We start from the raw sequence: 18,861 nt of genomic DNA on the forward strand, positions 1-18,861 counted from the left end.
TATACATTTGTACAGGTATTGTCACATCAGCCTTTTCCTTTCACTCCCAAGCTTGGGAATTACTGGGGACTCTCAAAACCAGGTCAGTGACTTCACTTTTGGTTGTGGGGGCTGGGAGCCCCTCCATTTCCTCTTCCAAGTTCTTTCTTCTAGCAGCTGCCCCCAGGTTTGCTCTCCATGATCCAGCAACCTCTGTCTGCACTCCTCTTTCTCAGAAGTCTCCATCTCCTCCTTCCCCAAAAGGGTTGCAACTGCCCTCAGCTTTCCTCCCTCCCTCCTCAGAGAGTACCAACATCTTCTCTCTCTTATCTTTGTTCTTCTTTGTGAGGCTGATATGCTAAATTTCATCTAGTCTTCCCCAAACTCAAACCACTGCATCTCTACTGCTGCCTTCTCCTTCTCCATTTCCATCCCCGTCACTACTGCAAAGGAATCCTGTCCAGTCAAGCCTGTTGGCTTGCTCCTCCCCTCCTCCCACTCCAGTTCACACTCCAGCCCACTGAAGAGTGGTGCCCACCCCCAGGCCCCTGCCTAAATGGCTCTTCCAGAAACACCAGTGACTTCCCACTCACCAAAGTCTGGGGCCGTTTCCTCAAGATCCTGCCCACTCCCTGACCCTTCCCTTCCTTGGGGCCACCATGGCTGCTTCTGGATGACTCAATCAGACACCCACATTGCAGTCCCATCCTTCTTGTTCAAACGAAAACATCTCACTTCAACAGCTCTCTTCATCTGCAGGACTAAGTCAGCCCCTTACACAAAGGACTCATGAGGGTCATGCAGTCTGTGTGCCCAGCCTGAGCCCACGGGTCTATTCTGATCCTTCTTTTTTTTTTTTAAGATAAAAGTTCTTGCAGGTATAATAGGGATCTCCATCAAAAAGCAAAGAGTAATTTTGTAGAAAGGTTTTGAGACTTTCCTAACTCTCTGAAAGTACACAAGCTGGTCCTTTTGACTTGGAAACTAAATTTCTAAGATGGAAAGTCACATGTATGAGTGGGAGGCATGAAACCAATTATGTGACCTGTCTGGGGTCATGAGTGCAGAGGCGGCTCCTACGTGCCATCTGCCTCTTCAAGTATGGATGGGAGGTGGGTATGGCGGATATTTGTCATTTCCCAATGGCTCAAGTGGACGTGGGGTGTATGGGAGTGAGAGGAAAAGAGGAAAGAGGGAGAGAAGCCATCCAAGCTTTCACAACTCACTCTCTTGTGTTTGAAAATATCTGATTTCATTATTTTCTATAATTAATTTCTAGAGCATCTATCTGAGGAAAATGCTAGAAAGAAATATGCTATTCCTTTGTATCAGTGTTACTCTTTGTTGATATTAAATGACTTAGTCACTTTATGGGGGAAATAAAGAGGTTGATTCATGGTGATGTGACCCTCCCACCACTTCTGGTTCCCTTTTTCCTGCTATATATCAAGACCTACAGCCTTTGGGAAGTGCATTTCTGCATTAGAAGAAGAACTTGAGAGAAACCTGTAAGTAAACTTTCAGAATAATCTTATTTCTAAAATTGCTTTTAAAAAAGTGCTAGTAAATTGAAATAAACAATTATAACCAGAGCATACTTTAAGGCCCCCCTACCCCAGTGGTCTCCCTATGTATGGATGTATCAGAAAGTCTTTTCACGTTGGTATCTGAATATCCTCCGCTCAGGGAAAACTGCAGCATGAATATCTTCTTACGGGCATAGCCTGGGTGTACTGGAGCCACCCCCTGCTTTATGAATCCCCTCAGCTAAGCCTCCTGGCGGTTATGGGGAGCCCTAGCCTGGCTCAGTCCTGCCTCCCTGACGACCCAGCTCTGGGTGCCTGGCACACACAGCAATGGGCTGAATTGTTCCGTAAATGCTATTCTGTTTACCTAGCAGCGTTCATTAATCTTTTCTTTCTTGTGTGAAGGCTGTTTTCACAGAGGAAGGCATTTTCTGGCTTTCCCAAGGCAAGAACGATGAAAACAAAGTCATGAGGAGTTCTCTCTACCTCAAATGAAGGCCGCAGCTCCTGCTCAAGCTATTTTGGCAGTCTGAGAGAACAGTACAATCTGAACCACATTGTAAGTTTGGAAGAGCTTATAAAAAAAAGAAAGGGAAAAAAAAATGAAAAGGAAAAGAAACCCTCCATTCTTCTTTTGTTCCACTCCCAGGTGCTGGGCTTTGATGTTCTGTCTCAGAAGTGACTTTTGAACGCCAGCTCCAAGAACCAGCTCCGCTGCTCACTGCACCTTTTATTTCAGAGAGCATGGGGCTAGCGGGGACCTGAGAACTCAGCTAGCCCATGGGAGTTGAGGTCCAGGAGGTGATGTGACCTATCCGAGGCCACACAACCTGGCTTGGGTAGAGGCAGGCTGGGCCACAGGCCTCCCTGTTCGGCGCTCTTTTCCTATGCTGCTCTGCCCTTTGTTCGAATTCCTTTTAAAATGAGATTCACATCAAGCCAATGAGGGAGACTGATGGGCTCAGACTGGTTTCCCGCAGGGGACTGGCAGGGCTGGTTGAGGAGTACAGAAAGAACAGAGTGCTTGTCCGTTTGGGTTTATTGTCCCCTGGGGTGTCTGCAGACTGTATCTGGGCTTGTTGAGCATAAGCCACTGGCTTCTGCACAGGCAGAGTCAGAATGAACTGGTATCACTTAATGGGAATCGCGGGACATCAGATGAGGCAGGAGCTTTGGAAATGGGGAGAGAGGGGAGCAATAAGATGCTCCCAAGGTCATTGTCTCCTGGCCTTTCCTCCAGAGAAGGTCACGCTTCTTCCTCTCACACTTTCACTAGCAGTAAGCCTGTGGGTTTCTGCTTGCCAGCTCTGGAGCCACATTGGTGATGTGCAGCTTCAATAATCCCCAGTCTAGAAAGCTCCTAGGGTGGGCCGTTCATGTGGAGGTTCTCATTATTTCATGGCTCCATTTTTTTGTGGCTGCTGACTGGACCTTGTATCTGAAGCAAGGACACATTCATCTGCACCTTGAAAGTTGATCTGTGCTCAAAAGACAGTGCTCGGGAATGCCGGTCTCCTTGACTCATCAAAAAGGTGGCCAAACAGAGCTCTGTGGGTGGGGGCTGTGAGCCCTGTGCCCTTCATACTGGGGCTCTCGATGTTCCCACTGACACAGATCCCCTGCAGGGAAAACAGTCGAGGTGTCTGCACCTGCAGAGGTGTCTGCTAGCTAGCGTGGGCAGAGTTGATGTGGAAGTTTGGCTGTTTCTGCTTCCCATGGCAACAGCTTGGCCCTGCATGAAAGCAGGTAAATGTGGGCTCAAGCCAGATGCCCAGACGGCATGGTTCTGCAGGGCTCTCGGTTCAAATCAGGGTTCTTCATCCCTAACCCTGTTCTGCTATTTTCCTGTTCCCTTCCACCTGGCCACACAAAAAGCATTTTAACCCCATGGAAGAGAGATAGGGCCCTTGGTGGCACTCTGCTGTGGACTCCAGCTAAGGCTTCCCTGCCTGAGGTGTGGTAGAAACTGCAGTTCTGAGATAAAAGCCAGAAAGTGGCCATTACTCTAGGGATAGTGCTGTTGGTAAAAGCCAGAAGCAGGTATTGTATCCTGGGGACGCAAGCATGTTGAGTCAGGAATAGACATTATTGACAATGGAGGCAAAGTAAAGAGAAATTACAGGTTAAAGGGGCCAGGTAAACTTTTAGAAGCTGCCAGAAAAAAAAGATGGAGAGGCAGAGGGAGGGACTCTGTGAGCACAAGAGAGGGGAATAAAACAGTTAGAAATCTTTGGGCAAAAATAAACATTTCCAAGGTATAGAGGAAAACCTTTACGTGTGAGACTGGAACTTGGTTTAAGCATGGTTTATAAATGTCTCCAGGAATAAAAGGGGAAAAGGTAATTCAGAGGAATGGAGAAGAGGAGAGCTAAGGTGAGAAGTGGGCCAGAGAGGAGAGAAGAGAGCCATGTGAGTGTCATCTGTTGATCAAGGCTGCACTCTCACAATCCGTGGCCAAAATCAGCTGTCAGAGTGTTTAAAAATAATTTGAGCCAACAGTTTTTTAAGAACCAGAAGATGTCACCCAAAGAAATCTAGATTTCTAACTTGGAAAAAAAAAGTCAGAAAATCTGGTGACTGCCTCTATAGAGAGCTTTGAAGAAAATCTGCTGGGTTAGAGGCTGCTGTTCCTGCAAGTTAAATGGGGGCGTGGGCTCTCCAGCCCGCTAGAGACCCATAGCCCACTGTCCCACACCCCACACTCCCAAGGAGTATCTGAATCTCCTTACTTCCTTCACTGTTTCCAGTGCTTGTCTGACCCCTGTAGGCATTTGAAAATCTGAGTGATGCCTGCATGGGACAGGATGAGCCCCCATTCCTGACCCCAGCTTAACAGGGAAGGTGAGACCAACACCGAATGCACTTTTCTTCCCTGTCCCTGGGAGAAACAGCTAAGTTGGGAGAGACAGCCCTTGATCTGGACCTCAGACCAGGATGGGCCTGCGTCCAGGGGGCCCGACGTTAAGGGGTGAGCAAGGTGAGCCTAACGCTGGCTGTAACAGTTTCTGAGTAAAACATAGGGGTTCATGAGCTGCACGATGCTGCAGCATAAGTGTTCACCTGGGGAAAGGAGAGCTGTAGTCAGCTTTAGAAGGCTCAATAAAGCTGTGCTGGCAGAGGAGGGGAGGACCCTGGATGTGGTTGACAATGCAGGACAGCTCATCCTGGCATGGTGAATCTGCATTTCAGGATGCGTGCGTGATTGGGATCCTGGGAATATATTTCAACCAAATTCAGAAGCTGCTCTATGAAGATCATGTCAAAGAGGGGCTGAGCGGTTGTCCATTCTGACCCCTCAGGGTCATTTAAACATGGGTTAAAATCCTGGCTCTTGCACTTATTAGCTGTGTGAGCTTGACCAAGTTATTTAACCTCTCTGAGCCCCAGTTTCCTATCTAAAAAGATATAGCTACAATAGTACAGGGTTAGAAAGCATGTATATCAGATGCTGTGGCCAGGCATAAAGTAACACCTTAATAACTACCGTCTATTATTAGGAGTATTTCACTAAGTCTCAGACATTGACACAAGCTATAGTTTGTCCACTTCTCTAATTATGTGTTCTGTGGTGACTGAGGGCCAACTGGGTAGTGTTATGGACAGAATGTTTGTGTCTTATGCCAATTTGTTTGAACCCCCAGTGTGGTTGTATTTGGAAATCGGGTCTCTAAGGAAGTAACTAAGGTTAAATGAGGTCCTAAGTGTGGAGACCTCATCTGATAGGATTAGTGTCCCTATAAGAAGAGGAGAATGTAACTGCCTCACCATTGTGGAAGAGAGAGACAAGAGACTGGCAGCCAAACAGAGCAGTGGGTAAAATGATTTCTGGGTGCCATGTAGGAAAGGTCTTTGTACTTAATTAAAGGTAACACAGTGTGAAGAGATGCCAGAGAGCTCACCCGCCTTCTCTCCCTGCCATGTGAGGACGCAGAGAGGAGGCAGTTGTCTGTAAGCCGGGGAGGGGTCCTCACCAGAACCCAACCCTGCCAGACCTTGATCTGGAACTTCCAGCCTCCACCACTGTGAGAAATCAATTTCTGCTGTTGAAGCCTCCCGGCCTGTGGGGTTCTGCTATGGCAGCACTGGCAGATGACAACAGGTACATGGGAAGTTTTAATTTCATTACTCAGGAACTGTAGTGGAATTTTAAAACAGGACTCATGAAAAGTCAGAGATGAGATATGAATGTGATGGGAAATGTGTCACCAAGTGGTGGAAAACTGGGGGTCTCACTCCTAGCTTAGAGTCCCTTAGCCTCTTTGAATTTTATTTTCCTCGACTGTGACTATCAGCCAGGGAGGTGTCAGTCAAAATCATCTGGACTTGTGCTATCCAATACAAAGGCTCCAGTTATTTATTTAACTTTAAGTAATTTAAATTTTATTTAATCTTAATTTAAATGTAAATAATTTATTAAAATTTAAAAATATCATAATAAAATAACACTAAAATTAATTAAATTTATTAATTAAAATAAAATATCAAATTCGATTCCTCAGTGGCATGAGCCCTGTCAAGTGCTCAATAGTCACATGTGGCCAGTGCCTCCTATGCTGGACAGCGCATATATAGAGCACGTCCAGCATCGCAGACAGTTCTATCAGACAGCGCTGAATTCCAGAGCTTGTTACCTGAAGCCTGGTCTTCATGAGAGCAGCGTCAGCAGCACCTGGGAACTTGTTAGGAATGCCAACTCTCAGGGGCCACAAGATTCCCTCCAGTGATCACATACTCAAGTCTAAGAAGCTCTGAGCTATGATTCCCTCCAGCTCAAAAAAGAAAATTTACGAATCTGGGTATCTGCTTGACAAAGTCTTTGAGAAAGAAACCACCTGCTTAGCTTATCAAAATTCCAATTCACCAATTTGCCTAAGAGGAGAGAATTGAAAGATCTGAAGGAAGATCAGCAGCATGGCCGCACCGCCACAGGAGCAAAAAAGAAATCAGCAGATGTCTAAAGGAGGCATGGGTGGCGTCACCATGCCTGGAGGGTGGTACACCTTGGAGGTTGGCACAATCCAACGCCTATCTCTTTTTTTCTTGTTTTTTAAAAAGACAGATGGAGTCTCTCTCTGTTGCCCAGGCTGGTCTCAAACTCCTGGGCTCAATCAAGCAATCCTCCCACCTCAGTGTCCCAAAGTGCTGGGGTTATAGGCATGAGCCGCCACGCTCAGCCTCCAGTGCCTATCTCTAAGCCTCCCGTCAGCTTGGGCATTCAATCTTTGCCTAAAGAGCAGAGAATGGACAGTCTTCATTTTCTGTGGCAGCAAAGAAACAAGAAATGAGTTGCATTTACTGGGGACCTTTTATCCAGAGAGTCTTAAGGTTCTTGCTAAGGTTCCCCTCATTAAACCGAAAGGAGCAGGTAGGCCATATATTCAGTTAGGGAAAATGAGGAACAGAGAGGAAATCAATGCCTCAGTCAACGATGCCAAAAGGGCAGACTGGTACATCAGCCTCTGGGCTCGTGGGCCTAAATTCTGCTCTGGGGCTTGAACTGTAAAATAAGAGAAGATACCTTCAGTCCTCTCACCGCAGAAAGTTTTGGTGTCTGGTGACGTGCTGTTTTCAACACAAAACTAAGAAGGATAACATTAGAGCTGTTGCCTGTTAAGAAAACATGTTCTTCTTACAGGACAAAATTGCAGTCGTATATCTTATTTAATTGATATTAGATTTTATTGTAGAATGTTAAAATGTTAATGTGCCCATAAATCTTTTTCATACTTTCAGAAAAATGTCTGTATTAGGAACACACTGTACAAGGATGAAGGCAAGAGAAAGGAAAAATGAATCCAGAGTACACATTATTAATTTTTTAGGAAGGAAGCAAAACGGTGCCTCATAAAGGAAATTAGAAAAAAGTTAAGCAGCTGGGATTTCTGATTTCCTTTAAAGAAGAATCTGCTAGTTTGAGACATATCCTTAGAGAGTCAACTATTTTGATGCAGGGAACAAAAAGTGAGCAGATAATGGAAATGGGCTTGTGATATCCAGGTCAGCTCTTAACAGCCACTGGCAGAAGGTGTGATGCCTCCAGCAGGGAAAAACAGTGAGCTGAGGGTCCTGTCACATGACGCAGAACCATGGAATTCGGGCATGGTACAGACAACAGGGCCTGGAAGTCTGGCCTGAATCCTGCTGTGCCGTCTCCACTGTGTGATTGCTGACAAATTCCAGTAAGCACTCCAAGCCTCAGTTTCCACTGTATCAGATGCAAATAGCATCTGCAGGCTTGGGACAGGGATAGAAAGATGCTTTATAAAAAGTGCCTACAATGTAATAGATAATTAACATCTTCTAGGGTATCAATCAAATAATGGTTTGGGGTCAAACCCAAAGCAATGGGAGAGCAACGAGTCATGCCTGGGAGGAGAGGCCGCAGCTCCTGACTTCCTCTGGTGCTGGGTGTCCTGCCCTCTGCCCATCCACCTGCAGAGTCCTCTTGCCTGTGCCATGGAGCCTGTCTGACTCAGTCCACAATGCCAGGGAAGGTTCAGCAGCACAGCGGCCTATGGTAAGGCCCATCTCTATCTTCACCCTTCAGTCCAACCTCTGATTCCAAAAGGAAGCAAGTTTGCAGGAAAAAGGAACTATGGCCTTTTGCTGGTCCCCATTTTCACTACCATTCTAATTCCCTTTCCTGCTGATGCTGTCAGAACATCCTCATATGTGCGATCTGGACTCTGCTAAGGCCAGTTCCACATGGCAGTGACCCCTCTTCAACACTCAAGCTCACCTCATATCTCTTTTCTGCTCTGAGCATTTCCATTCGGATTATACGGCAGGAACTGCAAGCACTCTCTACTCTTGGTGGAGAAATTTACACATTTACTCGTAACCTGCCTATTCCCCCCATTTTATTTCTGCCCTTCGTTAACCTCATTCGGCCTGAACACAGAAAGAATAATTTCCTCACCTCTGTTTGCTCAGTGCACAACCTCTAGCCAATGCCTGGGTTCATCTCACACGACAAATGTAATTCACTGGCTCTCACTGTATTCAGCTACTCCGTAAATTCAGACCCATGCTATTTAATGAGACGGGATTTATTTGAGATTGTTTAAAAATTGATCAATGTCCACATTAAAATCCCATACATGTGATATAACACTTATTAGATATTTTCATGTCAATCAGGAGAGAATACCGATTTTATTTTATATATATATCACTCCAAATGAATCCAAGTCTCTCTGAGAGCATCACAGACCTAAATCTGTGTGGCTGATGGCGTGTTAGCAGCTCCACAGTGCCTTCATTCTAATTATTCCAGATCTAGGAGGAAAGAAAAGATGATTATCTCAGTGACACAAAATAAATATTCTTCTTTTCTTTGTCAGAGTCTCAGGAGGAAACTCTTCTCAGAGAGCAGGGGCATAAGAGGGAAGAAGCCATGGTTACAGAGCGGAGACACAATGGCCTCAGTCCAAAGCTGCATTTAAGTTTGGATGCCCTTGGTGTGCTTTCTGGTCTGTAAAACTGAGCACAAGGAAACAGATGACTATTAAAGAGTAAGCTTTCATAATGCAGTTTATCGACATTTCAGCCTATCAGCCTAGGGTTCAACTATTAAGACTTATGATATAGGACTGTTACCCTTATCAATAAACAACGACTCTCTAGCAGACCAGTAGAGAATTCAGTGGCTTGAAATAAATCAGCATTTATGATGGCTCACGTGTCTGTGGTCAGCCGGTGGGTCAGCTGAGAACCAGCTGGTCTCGGATGGCCTCTCTCACATCTGGCCGTTGGATGGCTATTGGCTGAGCTGATGGAATTGCCTGGTCAGGTGCCTTTCGTCATCCAGCATTCCAGCCTGGTATAACAGGCTCAGTAATGGACCCCTCAGAGCTGTCCATGTCCTACTGCTCAGAACCCATGAATATATTATGTCGCATGGTAAAAGAGACCCTGCAAATGTGATTAAGTCTCTTGAGATGGGGAGATTATCCTGGATGATCTGGGTGGGCTCAGCGTATTCACAAGGGCTCTTAGAAGAGGGAGGAGGGAGGATCGGAGTCTAGAGAGAAGATGTAAGGATAAAAGCAGAGGGAAGATGCAACGTTGCTGGCTTTGAGATGGCGGAAAAAGGGTCCATGAGCCAGGAAATGTAGGTTGCCTCTAAAGTTGAAAGAAGCAAGGAATCAAGTTCTCCCCCAGTGCCTCCAGAAGGACCACAGTATTGCAGGCCCATTTTAGACTCTGACCTCCAGAACTGTGAGAGAATAAATATGTGCTTCTTTAAAACACTCAGTGGTTATCTGTTACAGCAGTGATAGCTGGGAAATGCATCTGGACTTAGCAGGAGCAGAGTTCCATGAGAGCACGTGGAGTGAGTCCAAGGCCCAAGATCGTCACTGGCATTTCTGCTGCATTCGATTGGGCAAAGAAGTCACAAGGCCAGCCCAGATGCAAGGGATGGAGGAATAGACCTCATCTCTTGGTGGTGGAAGGTGGAAGAAGCTGTGAAGTCATATTTCAAGGGAGAGGACACAGGAAGAGTAAATAATTATGGCCACTTTTTCTGCAGTCAGTCTACCCCCATGGCCTTTATGAAGGTCAGAGGACATTCAAAAGCAGTTTCTGACCTTGGTTTCTTTTTCATTTTCAGGATGCAGGGAGCATGGGTACCTGGACCTTAGGCACTGATATCTTCCTAAGTCTTTGGGAGACTTACTTGTCTCCAAGAAGCCCTGGATGGATGGACTTTATCCAGCATTTGGGAGTTTGCTGTTTGGTTGCTCTTATTTCAGTGGGCCTCCTGTCTGTGGCCTTCTGCTGGTTTCTATCATCAATCATGGCGGCTGCTGGCTCCTGGATTATCACATGTGTTCTGCTGTGTTGCTCCAAGCATGCACGATGTTTTATTCTTCTCGTCTTTCTCTCTTGTGGCCTGCGTGAAGGCAGGAACGCTTTGATTGCAGCTGGCACAGGGATCGTCATCTTGGGACACGTAGAAAATATTTTTCACAACTTTAAAGGTCTCCTAGATGGTATGACTTGCAACCTAAGGGCAAAGAGCTTTTCCATACATTTTCCACTTTTGAAAAAATATATTGAGGCAATTCAGTGGATTTATGGCCTTGCCACTCCACTAAGTGTATTTGATGACCTTGTTTCTTGGAACCAGACCCTGGCAGTCTCTCTTTTCAGTCCCAGCCACATCCTGGAGGCACAGCTAAATGACAGCAAAGGGGAAGTCCTGAGCATCTTGTATCAGATGGCAACCACAACAGAGGTGTTGTCCTCCCTGGGTCAGAAGCTACTTGCCTTTGCAGGGCTTTCGCTCGTCCTACTTGGCACTGGCCTCTTCATGAAGCGATATTTGGGCCCTTGTGGTTGGAAGTATGAAAACATCTATATCACCAGACAATTTGTTCAGTTTGATGAAAGGGAGCGACTTCAACAGAGGCCCTGTGTGCTCCCGCTGAATAAGGAGGAAAGGAGGAAGTATGTCATCATCCCGACTTTCTGGCCGGCTCCTAAAGAAAGGAAAAACCTGGGGCTGTTTTTCCTCCCCATACTTACCCATCTTGGCATCTGGGTGCTGTTTGCAGCTGTAGATTATCTGCTGTATCGGCTCATTTTCTCAGTGAGCAAACAGTTTCAAAGCTTGCCAGGGTTTGAGGTTCGCTTGAAGCTGCATGGAGAGGTAGGGACCCACAGGTACTTCTCATGGTGTATCCTGGCTATTTGCTGGTCTGTCTTGCAGAAGATCATGAACCTCCCAAGGCAGGGAAGTGGCTTATTCGCCTTTGCATCCTTGGTGCCTGGCATAGTGCTTGGCACATACAAGGAACCCAACAAATGCAGGTTAAATTGAAGTGAAGTCCCGATGTTAGGGTGTGATTCTGCATTAGTTCCCTGTGGCTGCTGTGACAAATGGCCAATAATTGAATGGCTCAAAATAACAGAAGTTTATTCTTGGATAGATCTGAGGGGAGAAGTCCGAAGCGAGTGTCGCTGGGCTAAAACTCAGGTGCTGTTGCTGCTGTTTGCGTCTTCCAGATTCTAGTGGCCGATGGCATCCCTTTGCCTGTGACCACATCACTCCCATCTCTGCTCTGTCATCGCATCACTTTCTTCTTTGCATGTGGAAAATCTCTCTCTGCCTCTGTCTTAAAGAATGTATATGATTGTATTAGGACTTTTCAGTATAATCCAGGGTAATTTCTCTATCTCAAGATCTTTGACTTAATAACATTTGCAAAGATCCTTTTTCCAAATAAAGTAACATTAACAGGTTCCAGGCACTAATACCTTGTATCTGTAGGGCATCCTCCAGCCTCCTACAGTCAACAAACACTCAAATGTGGAAATAAGTGTCTCTGAGGTTGAACATGAAGTGGATTCCCAAGCAGGACTATCTGGCGTGAACCTAAGAGACAGGGATTTAGGACCTGCCTTCTTCTCATCCTCGAGCTTGGGCAAGTAGACTTTGAGCACCTTCTCTGAGGGAGAACTTTGCTGTGCATCCTGAGCCCTTATCAAACACAGGAGGGTTCCCAAGCCATCGGCGCAATGTTTAAAAGGATGATTGTTGAAAAGGGCTCCTAAGTTGCCCAGTAAAATGGCTGATGCTGGTAGCTGGTAGCACCCACTTTTAAAAATGCTACACAGCTACACTTCGGTGTTTTGAGAGAGACTGGATTACTAGTTCTCAGCCTTAAATGTGTGTTAAGAATTTCCTGAGTTGGATATAGAGTTTCAGGCCTTGATTTACACAGATTTTGTTTTAACTGGGAGAGCATTTTAAATGAGCATGGCTGTGATTTCAAGGTAGGTGGTCCATAGACCACATTTTGAGAAACTCTAGCCTAGGTATTAGAAAGCAAGGACCCTCTAAACCAGAGGTCCTCAACCTTGGATACAGAGTTGCATCACTGTGGAGTTGAACTAACCAACTCAATACCTCTCTCCAGAATCCCCAGAGATTCTGTTTTAATTGAACTGGGGTGAGAGATTTTTAAAACCTCCCAGAGTAATTCTAACGTGCAGCCAAGATTGAGAACCCCTGTTCTAAACCCTTCACTCCAAGAACAAAGCCAGAAAGTTAACTCCTAATTGCCATCAGATGGATCTGTGAAAAATCTTCATTAGCCAGGACAGCATCTGTCTCTGAGCTGGTCCTTCCTGCATCTTGAGGGATCTGGCTTTCTCTTCTCTATTCTCCCTCTCCCTCCTCTTGGCAACTATGGACAAACAGAGAAGATGGTGGGGATGGGGCATCCCATCATTTATCATTTCTTTTCCATTTTCTCTGTGGATATTTGTGCTTATGTTGACATTTCAGATGATCTGGATATTGTGAGACACTTACCTTATTGTTTTTTAAACCCAGAAATTGCTAGGCTGAATGACATGGGACGTGTATGCACATGTGCAGGTGTGTATGTGCATGTGTGTGATGCATGCTGGGCTTAAGTACACTAGCCCAGGCTGGCAAAAATAATGCAGGTGAACCCCAAAACTGGGGCTTAGCCTAGGAGGGTTCTTGGCTTTGCTTGGGAAAGAATTCAAGAGTGAGCTGACAGTGAAAGCAAGCAAGTTTTTTAGAACAGAGTACAGCAAAATGGCTGCTCCACAGGCAGAGAAGGACTACCCCATAGGCAGAGTGGCCCAGACTAGCACTCCTGGATTGTTAGTCTGTTGTATTTATACCTAGTCTTAATCATATGCTAATTATGGAGTGAGTTATTCATCAGCTTTCTGGAAAAGCCATATAAGACAACTTCTGGGTTATTGCCATGGTATCATTTGTAAGCTGTCATGGTGCTGGTAGGAGTGCCTTATGCAAATATATTATAATTAGCATATAATGAGCAGCAAGGACAACTAGAGGTTTTTGTCATCACCATCTTGGTCCTAGATGATTTTGGCTGGTTTCTTTGTTATATTCTGTTTCTATCCACAGGGTCATGACAGAGGCTCAGTAAGCAAGTCCTGCTGATCTCCTGCCTCAAAAACGCCAACAGCTGTTTCTTTTTTTAAAAAATTATTATTTGTAATTTTTATGGTTATTTTTAATTGACACATAATCATTGTACACATTTATGGGGTATCCAGTACCTGTTTCCATGGGTCTGATTTGCCATACTGTTCCTCAAGCTGCCCTAGGCTGTGCCAGCTGCTGGGGAAATCACAGAGGAAAAATGGCCACAATGTTGCCTGCAAACCCTCCCGTGAAGCCCCGCTTGCCATTTCTCTCTTTCCCTCTCAGGGCCTCAAATCCCCCTGCTGCATCCACACTTTTCCTCCCCTTTCATCTGGCTCAGCAGATCTAGTCCCATGGCTCCTGCCCTCCTAAGCCTGGGCTGCTTCTCAGAGTTGATTATTCTGAGCTGTCTGCATCCCCTGAAGAATCCCGTTAATTACAAGTCACGCTGTTGCTCTAGCTATTTGGAGCGGTGGATAATGGAAGTAGTGTTTTAGCTGAAAGCCAAACAAGAATTTCAGACATGCTTGATCTTTAGGAGTGGCCAGGAAAAGGGCCTCGCTCCTTCCCTCCCATTCCCCTCCTGTGTTCTCCTTTCTTGGCTTCCCCTCTCAATTCTCCCTCTCTCTCCTACGTTTTTCTTCTCTCTCATTTACTTCTCTTTTAGCCAGTACCCATACTTGTGTTGTGAATTCTCACCATGTTAGATAGAGGGGGAAAAAAGCAAGTTCTGCCTTCCAAAAAAACCCAGCTTTCCAATGACAATGTCCTGACACCTTCTTCTTTGGGCACTGCTGATTCCTGGGGGTGCGAAGATGTCTAGGTTGTGAGGGCCTCCTGGAGGGGCTTATGTCCTGAGAGGGAGGTCACCGTGTACACACGTGAAACAGCAGGGTGGTGGGCACTGGAACAGATGTGAGTACGAGACTGCTGTGGGAGCGCTTCTCAAACTCTCTCCTGCTGTATCTGAGAGACTGTGCTGCCAAGAACCAGCTTCTGCATGACTGGCGATGCCCTACCCTTACGCCAGGGTGCCCTTGGGGGCTCCTGGTCTTTACCATTGCCTCACATTTGCCAAGGAAAAGTCACGCAGGAAGAGAAACACTGGCTCAAGGTGTTGCCAATTTCTTTCTCACTTTCGTATGATTTTAAATATATGTTTTAAATAAAGAAGATGGGAAATGACCCAAGTAGAGCTAGCTCTGTGGGTGGGCAGTGTAAATAAAAGTAGCCAGAGTTTCTACTTACTGAGCACCTACTATGTTCACTGCATTTGGCAGCATTAACTTTTCAGGACTGGCTGACACCAGAGCCTGCCCTCCATTCATTGCTTAGTGCTGTGCCAATAAATTGTTTATTTAAGAGAGGAACATATATATTAAAACATTGGGGTACCATTTAGTATATTGCTTGGCATTTTGAAAGAATTAATTTGTCTTCCACATTACCCTCAACCAACCCCATACAAAAGTGTCCACACAAACTTTCTGAAGCCCTGATTCCCAACTGCAAAATCCCCAGTTAAATTTCTAGACAAAATAACTTTGTCCCAGACCGAACACCCGCTGCTTTCTTATTGCAGGATTTCTCATCACTGACTCAATCGATGTGTTTGTTTCTTCAACAGTATTAAAAAGAGTGCATGTCTTTGCTCTGGGGACTGAAATCTTTCTATTTAATTGTAGGCAGACTATTTTTTTAATAAGAGAAAGGGAGAGGCAACACAAATGTTTTTCATTGCTTCGGCACAGTGCTGGGGAAATTATAGAGTTGACTTGACATTTGTGTAGAGGTCCCAGGTTTGGGATTTCCAGAGTCTTCACAGGCAGTGGGATAGATCCAAGGTGCCCAGTGTCCTCTGGGTGTGGTTGGGATCTTTTTGAGAAGTCATTTACCTTTTCCTGGCCCCAGGGCTCTGTGGCACTAGAGTGATAATAACTTACTAAGCACCCCAGTCTGTAAAGCTAATGTTCCTTCCCCAAGGTGTTTAATTTACACTGGGAGTAGTTTATTCATGGGCAGGATCTGGTCCATTAACTCCTGTTTTGCCAAATTAGAAAACAAATCCACTGAGAGATTAAATGATTTTCCCAGGTCAGAGAAAGAAAGAGCTGGATCAGCACACACTTCTCTCGTGGGTGGCTTGGCTGGGTGGCTCAATGTCATCTCCTGCCCTCTGTGTCAGTCTGCTGAGGACAACTGGCTTATGCTCTTGCCTTCAAAAAGGAAGGAATGTACCTCTCATGAGCATCCAATAGGGATGAGAAATTTTCCTATTTTTAGGACCTGCCCAAACATGATTTTAGAGTCTCCTTCAATAACGTGGGCTGGAGGGCCAGTGTATCAACCTAGAAGGGAATACAGTACACTAAATAAGAATAATCCCCCTAAGCTCCGGAAGGTAGATGTAGAACATAATTTAATGCCTCAACATCTTTGTGACCTTGTGGTCTGCTTAAGGGGTATTGGGAGGATATGATGGGGTCCTAACGGGCTATGTTCTAAAGCGATCTTCTCCCTGAGTTTAGCTGACTCCCCGCTCTTTCTTTTGTCCCATATGTCCTAACATGTAGAAACAAATATTCCATGAAAATGAGTTATGTGATCAAATTTGTTAGGAAAACTGCTGGCTAAAGTTAAAAGATTCCTCTGCCTACTTCTCAGAGCCTTCAACAGTCTAATGGGCATTGTGATTTTCAAAAGAAGGGATAGAGTGAAAAAATGTATTTAATACACTTCTCTCAAGGGAATCTTTACTGTATTTCTACAAACCCACTTCAGAAAACACTGAAATAGTTACAAATAAGACGCATCTCTTCTCCTTTGCTCCAATCATAACACACAAAGGAATATGTGATAGTTCCTTTGGCCAAAGCTCCCTGCATGTTTGAAGATAGTGCCGTGTGCTGCAGGGAAGCACTGAGAAAGACAAGGACTGAGTACAAAAGTGGCATGCATCATGATTATTTTATTCTTTCATTTTAGAAACAAGGAACTCAAGATATTTTCCATGATTCTTCCTTTAATATATCTGTGTTTGAACCCAACTGTATCCCGAAACCAAAATTTCTTCTATCTGAGACCTGGATTCCTCTCAGTGTCATTCTTGTGATATTAGTGATGCTGGGACTGTTGTCCTCTATCCTTATGCAACTTAAAATCCTGGTGTCAGCATCCTTCTACCCCAGCATGGAGAGGAAGCGCATCCAATACCTGCATGCAAAGCTGCTTAAAAAAAGATCAAAGCAGCCGCTGGGAGAAGTCAAAAAACGGCTGAGTCTTTATCTTACAAAGGTAAGGCCAAGATGGTGGTGTAACCTCCAATTGAGGAAGTGTTGAGTTTGAGAGGGAAATGGGAAAGGGGACTTCGAAGCACTTAATGCTTCAGCTTCACATCAGGGCTTGTGTCCCAGCAGTAGATAGGACACTGGGGGAAAATGAACAAACATATGTGGCTAGGGCTCTTACTTCTGTGATTTGAATGCTGATCCAAAGGATACTACAAGATATTCTTAATATATTCGTTTCAAGTAAGTATGTTCAGTCATTGTAGAGCGGCGACTGGAGAGGTCCTTAGTGTTGACTATTAAAGGGCAAAGCACAATAAGATATGCTTTCCTAGGTAAAGAAAAAACAGACAGGGAAATGTCTACTATAGCTTTGTAAATGCCAAAGAATTTGTTCATTTTCCAGTGTATGTGTATGTGTGTATAGAGAGAGGATAGATAAAAATATAATAATATATATACAAATATATAAATAAAAGCATAATGACTCATGCATCTATAAAATGGACATATATCAAAAATTTTATGTAATTTAATACATATGTATTAATGAGGGAATGGTAAGAAAAATTACAACCAAAGAATAATTCAAAGAACACACAGATATATATAGGCCATCAGGAATACCCAACGAATTTGCTTAATAGATGCAAAAACTGTCTTTTTCTTTAAGGGTGGATGGGAGGGGTCAGTTGTACTCTACTGGGTGGAGTTCATATGCAGGTCATGGACAAGAATCACTCACATTGTTTCTATCAGCCATCTGCAACTTACAGAGTTGGGAAATAGCCCATAGACAATGGAAGACCAACATAACCCACAAAAATAAGCTTATTTCAGTCTTTTGCTGTTTTCCCCAACATCTTTAACCCTACAATGAAAAATTTAAGTCAGAGGCATTTTAAATGACTCCAACTCCAATGCCCATTTATCCACTTTTCTGTCTCTTCAGATTCATTTCTGGCTTCCAGTCCTGAAAATGATTAGGAAGAAGCAAATGGACATGGCAAGTGCAGACAAGCCATGAGAGACCCTGGGTACTCCTCAGCCACATCGCACCAGCGGTTCTCCTCCGGTCTATGATGGCAGTCACTATTCATGCTGGATAATACAGAACTATATGATGCAGTCCTCTCAGGAGTCTGAGTTTACAGAGCCACCTTGCAGCACGTGGTTATGCCTCAAAGCCAAAGAGCTGCCAGGTAAATGGTTATGTGATCTGTCTTCCAAACAAACCACATGATCTCGCCTGTGTCACAATGTAATAGGACTCTAGCTGGGTCCCTGGTGATGAGTTTCAGCATAGAATAATGTTCAAAGAAAATAAACCAAAAACAGTTGAAATCTCTACGACAGCCTCACAAGCAAATGCCAAGGGGAACATACATGTAAAAAGCCAGTAAACGATCTTCAAACTCTTCTGTCCTTAATGTCTTGCATGTCTATTGCCCCCACAATGGTCTCTTTCCTCCCTGCCCTCTTATTAAAGAACTCTTTCTGAAACCCATTCCTAACAGCTCCTAGTTTCTTCTTACCACCACCTGCACTTCTGCCCTCTACCCGCCTCTATTTTGTTTTCTCCTCTTTTAGCAAATCCCCTGGCTGATATTTATGACAGGGTGGCCTACGTACCATGTGCATTAAAATTTCATACAATTCTTGTTAAAGTATACATTTGGGCCCCTTTTTGTCTTTAACTACACTCCAAATCACTTTTATTTTTATTATTTTATTTTTTATTTTTTTGGAGATGGAGTCTCACTCTGTCGCCCAGGCTGGAGTGCAATGGTGCTATCTCGGCTCACTGCAATCTTTGCCTCTCAGGTCCAAGCAATTCTCCTGCCTTAGCCTCCCAAGTAGCTGAGATTACAGGCGCCTGCCACCAAGCCCAGCTTATATATATATATATATATGTATATTTGTATATTTGTATTTAGTAGAGACGGGGTTTCACCATGTTGGCCAGGTTGGTCTTAAACTCCTGATCTCAGGTGATTCACCTACCTTGACCTCCCAAAGTGCTGGGATTACAGGGGTAAGCCACCATGCCCAGCCCCCATATCACTTTTAACGAGTCACAGGACACACTGTCTTTTTCTGTTAGGCACGTTTGCCCTCAGTCTGAAGTGCT

The 18,861-nt window shown here is 44.8% G+C and overlaps 1 protein-coding gene across 3 annotated transcripts; it reads left to right on the forward strand.

Annotated features, from left to right (window-relative positions):
* Positions 1-710: 710 nt before the first annotated feature.
* Positions 711-18,237, forward strand: DCSTAMP (dendrocyte expressed seven transmembrane protein). 3 transcript variants are annotated; one of them, XM_025394595.1, is made up of 5 exons: positions 711-1,091; positions 1,431-1,487; positions 10,120-11,160; positions 16,429-16,737; positions 17,683-18,237. In XM_025394595.1, the coding sequence occupies exons 3-5, from the start codon at positions 10,132-10,134 to the stop codon at positions 17,755-17,757; spliced, it is 1,413 nt and encodes a 470-aa protein (XP_025250380.1). In that variant the 5' UTR covers positions 711-1,091; positions 1,431-1,487; positions 10,120-10,131; the 3' UTR covers positions 17,758-18,237. The 3 variants fall into 3 exon arrangements, with proteins under 3 accessions (XP_025250380.1, XP_025250379.1, XP_025250381.1); XM_025394594.1 differs by lacking the exon at positions 711-1,091 and having other exon boundaries at positions 1,160-1,487; XM_025394596.1 differs by lacking the exons at positions 711-1,091; positions 16,429-16,737 and having other exon boundaries at positions 1,160-1,487; positions 10,120-10,958.
* Positions 18,238-18,861: the final 624 nt, after the last annotated feature.

Source organism: Theropithecus gelada, chromosome 8 (assembly GCF_003255815.1).
Source record: "Theropithecus gelada isolate Dixy chromosome 8, Tgel_1.0, whole genome shotgun sequence".
NCBI classification, from domain to species: domain Eukaryota; kingdom Metazoa; phylum Chordata; class Mammalia; order Primates; family Cercopithecidae; genus Theropithecus; species Theropithecus gelada.

Excerpts from the sequence above, each read along its gene's own strand:
- DCSTAMP (XM_025394595.1), top strand. The coding sequence starts at position 10,132 with ATGGGTACCTGGACCTTAGGCACTGATATCTTCCTAAGTCTTTGGGAG. Across the intron at positions 11,161-16,428 it reads GCTTGAAGCTGCATGGAGAG|AAACAAGGAACTCAAGATAT; the intron begins GTAGGGACCCAC and ends CTTTCATTTTAG. Across the intron at positions 16,738-17,682 it reads TGAGTCTTTATCTTACAAAG|ATTCATTTCTGGCTTCCAGT; the intron begins GTAAGGCCAAGA and ends CTGTCTCTTCAG.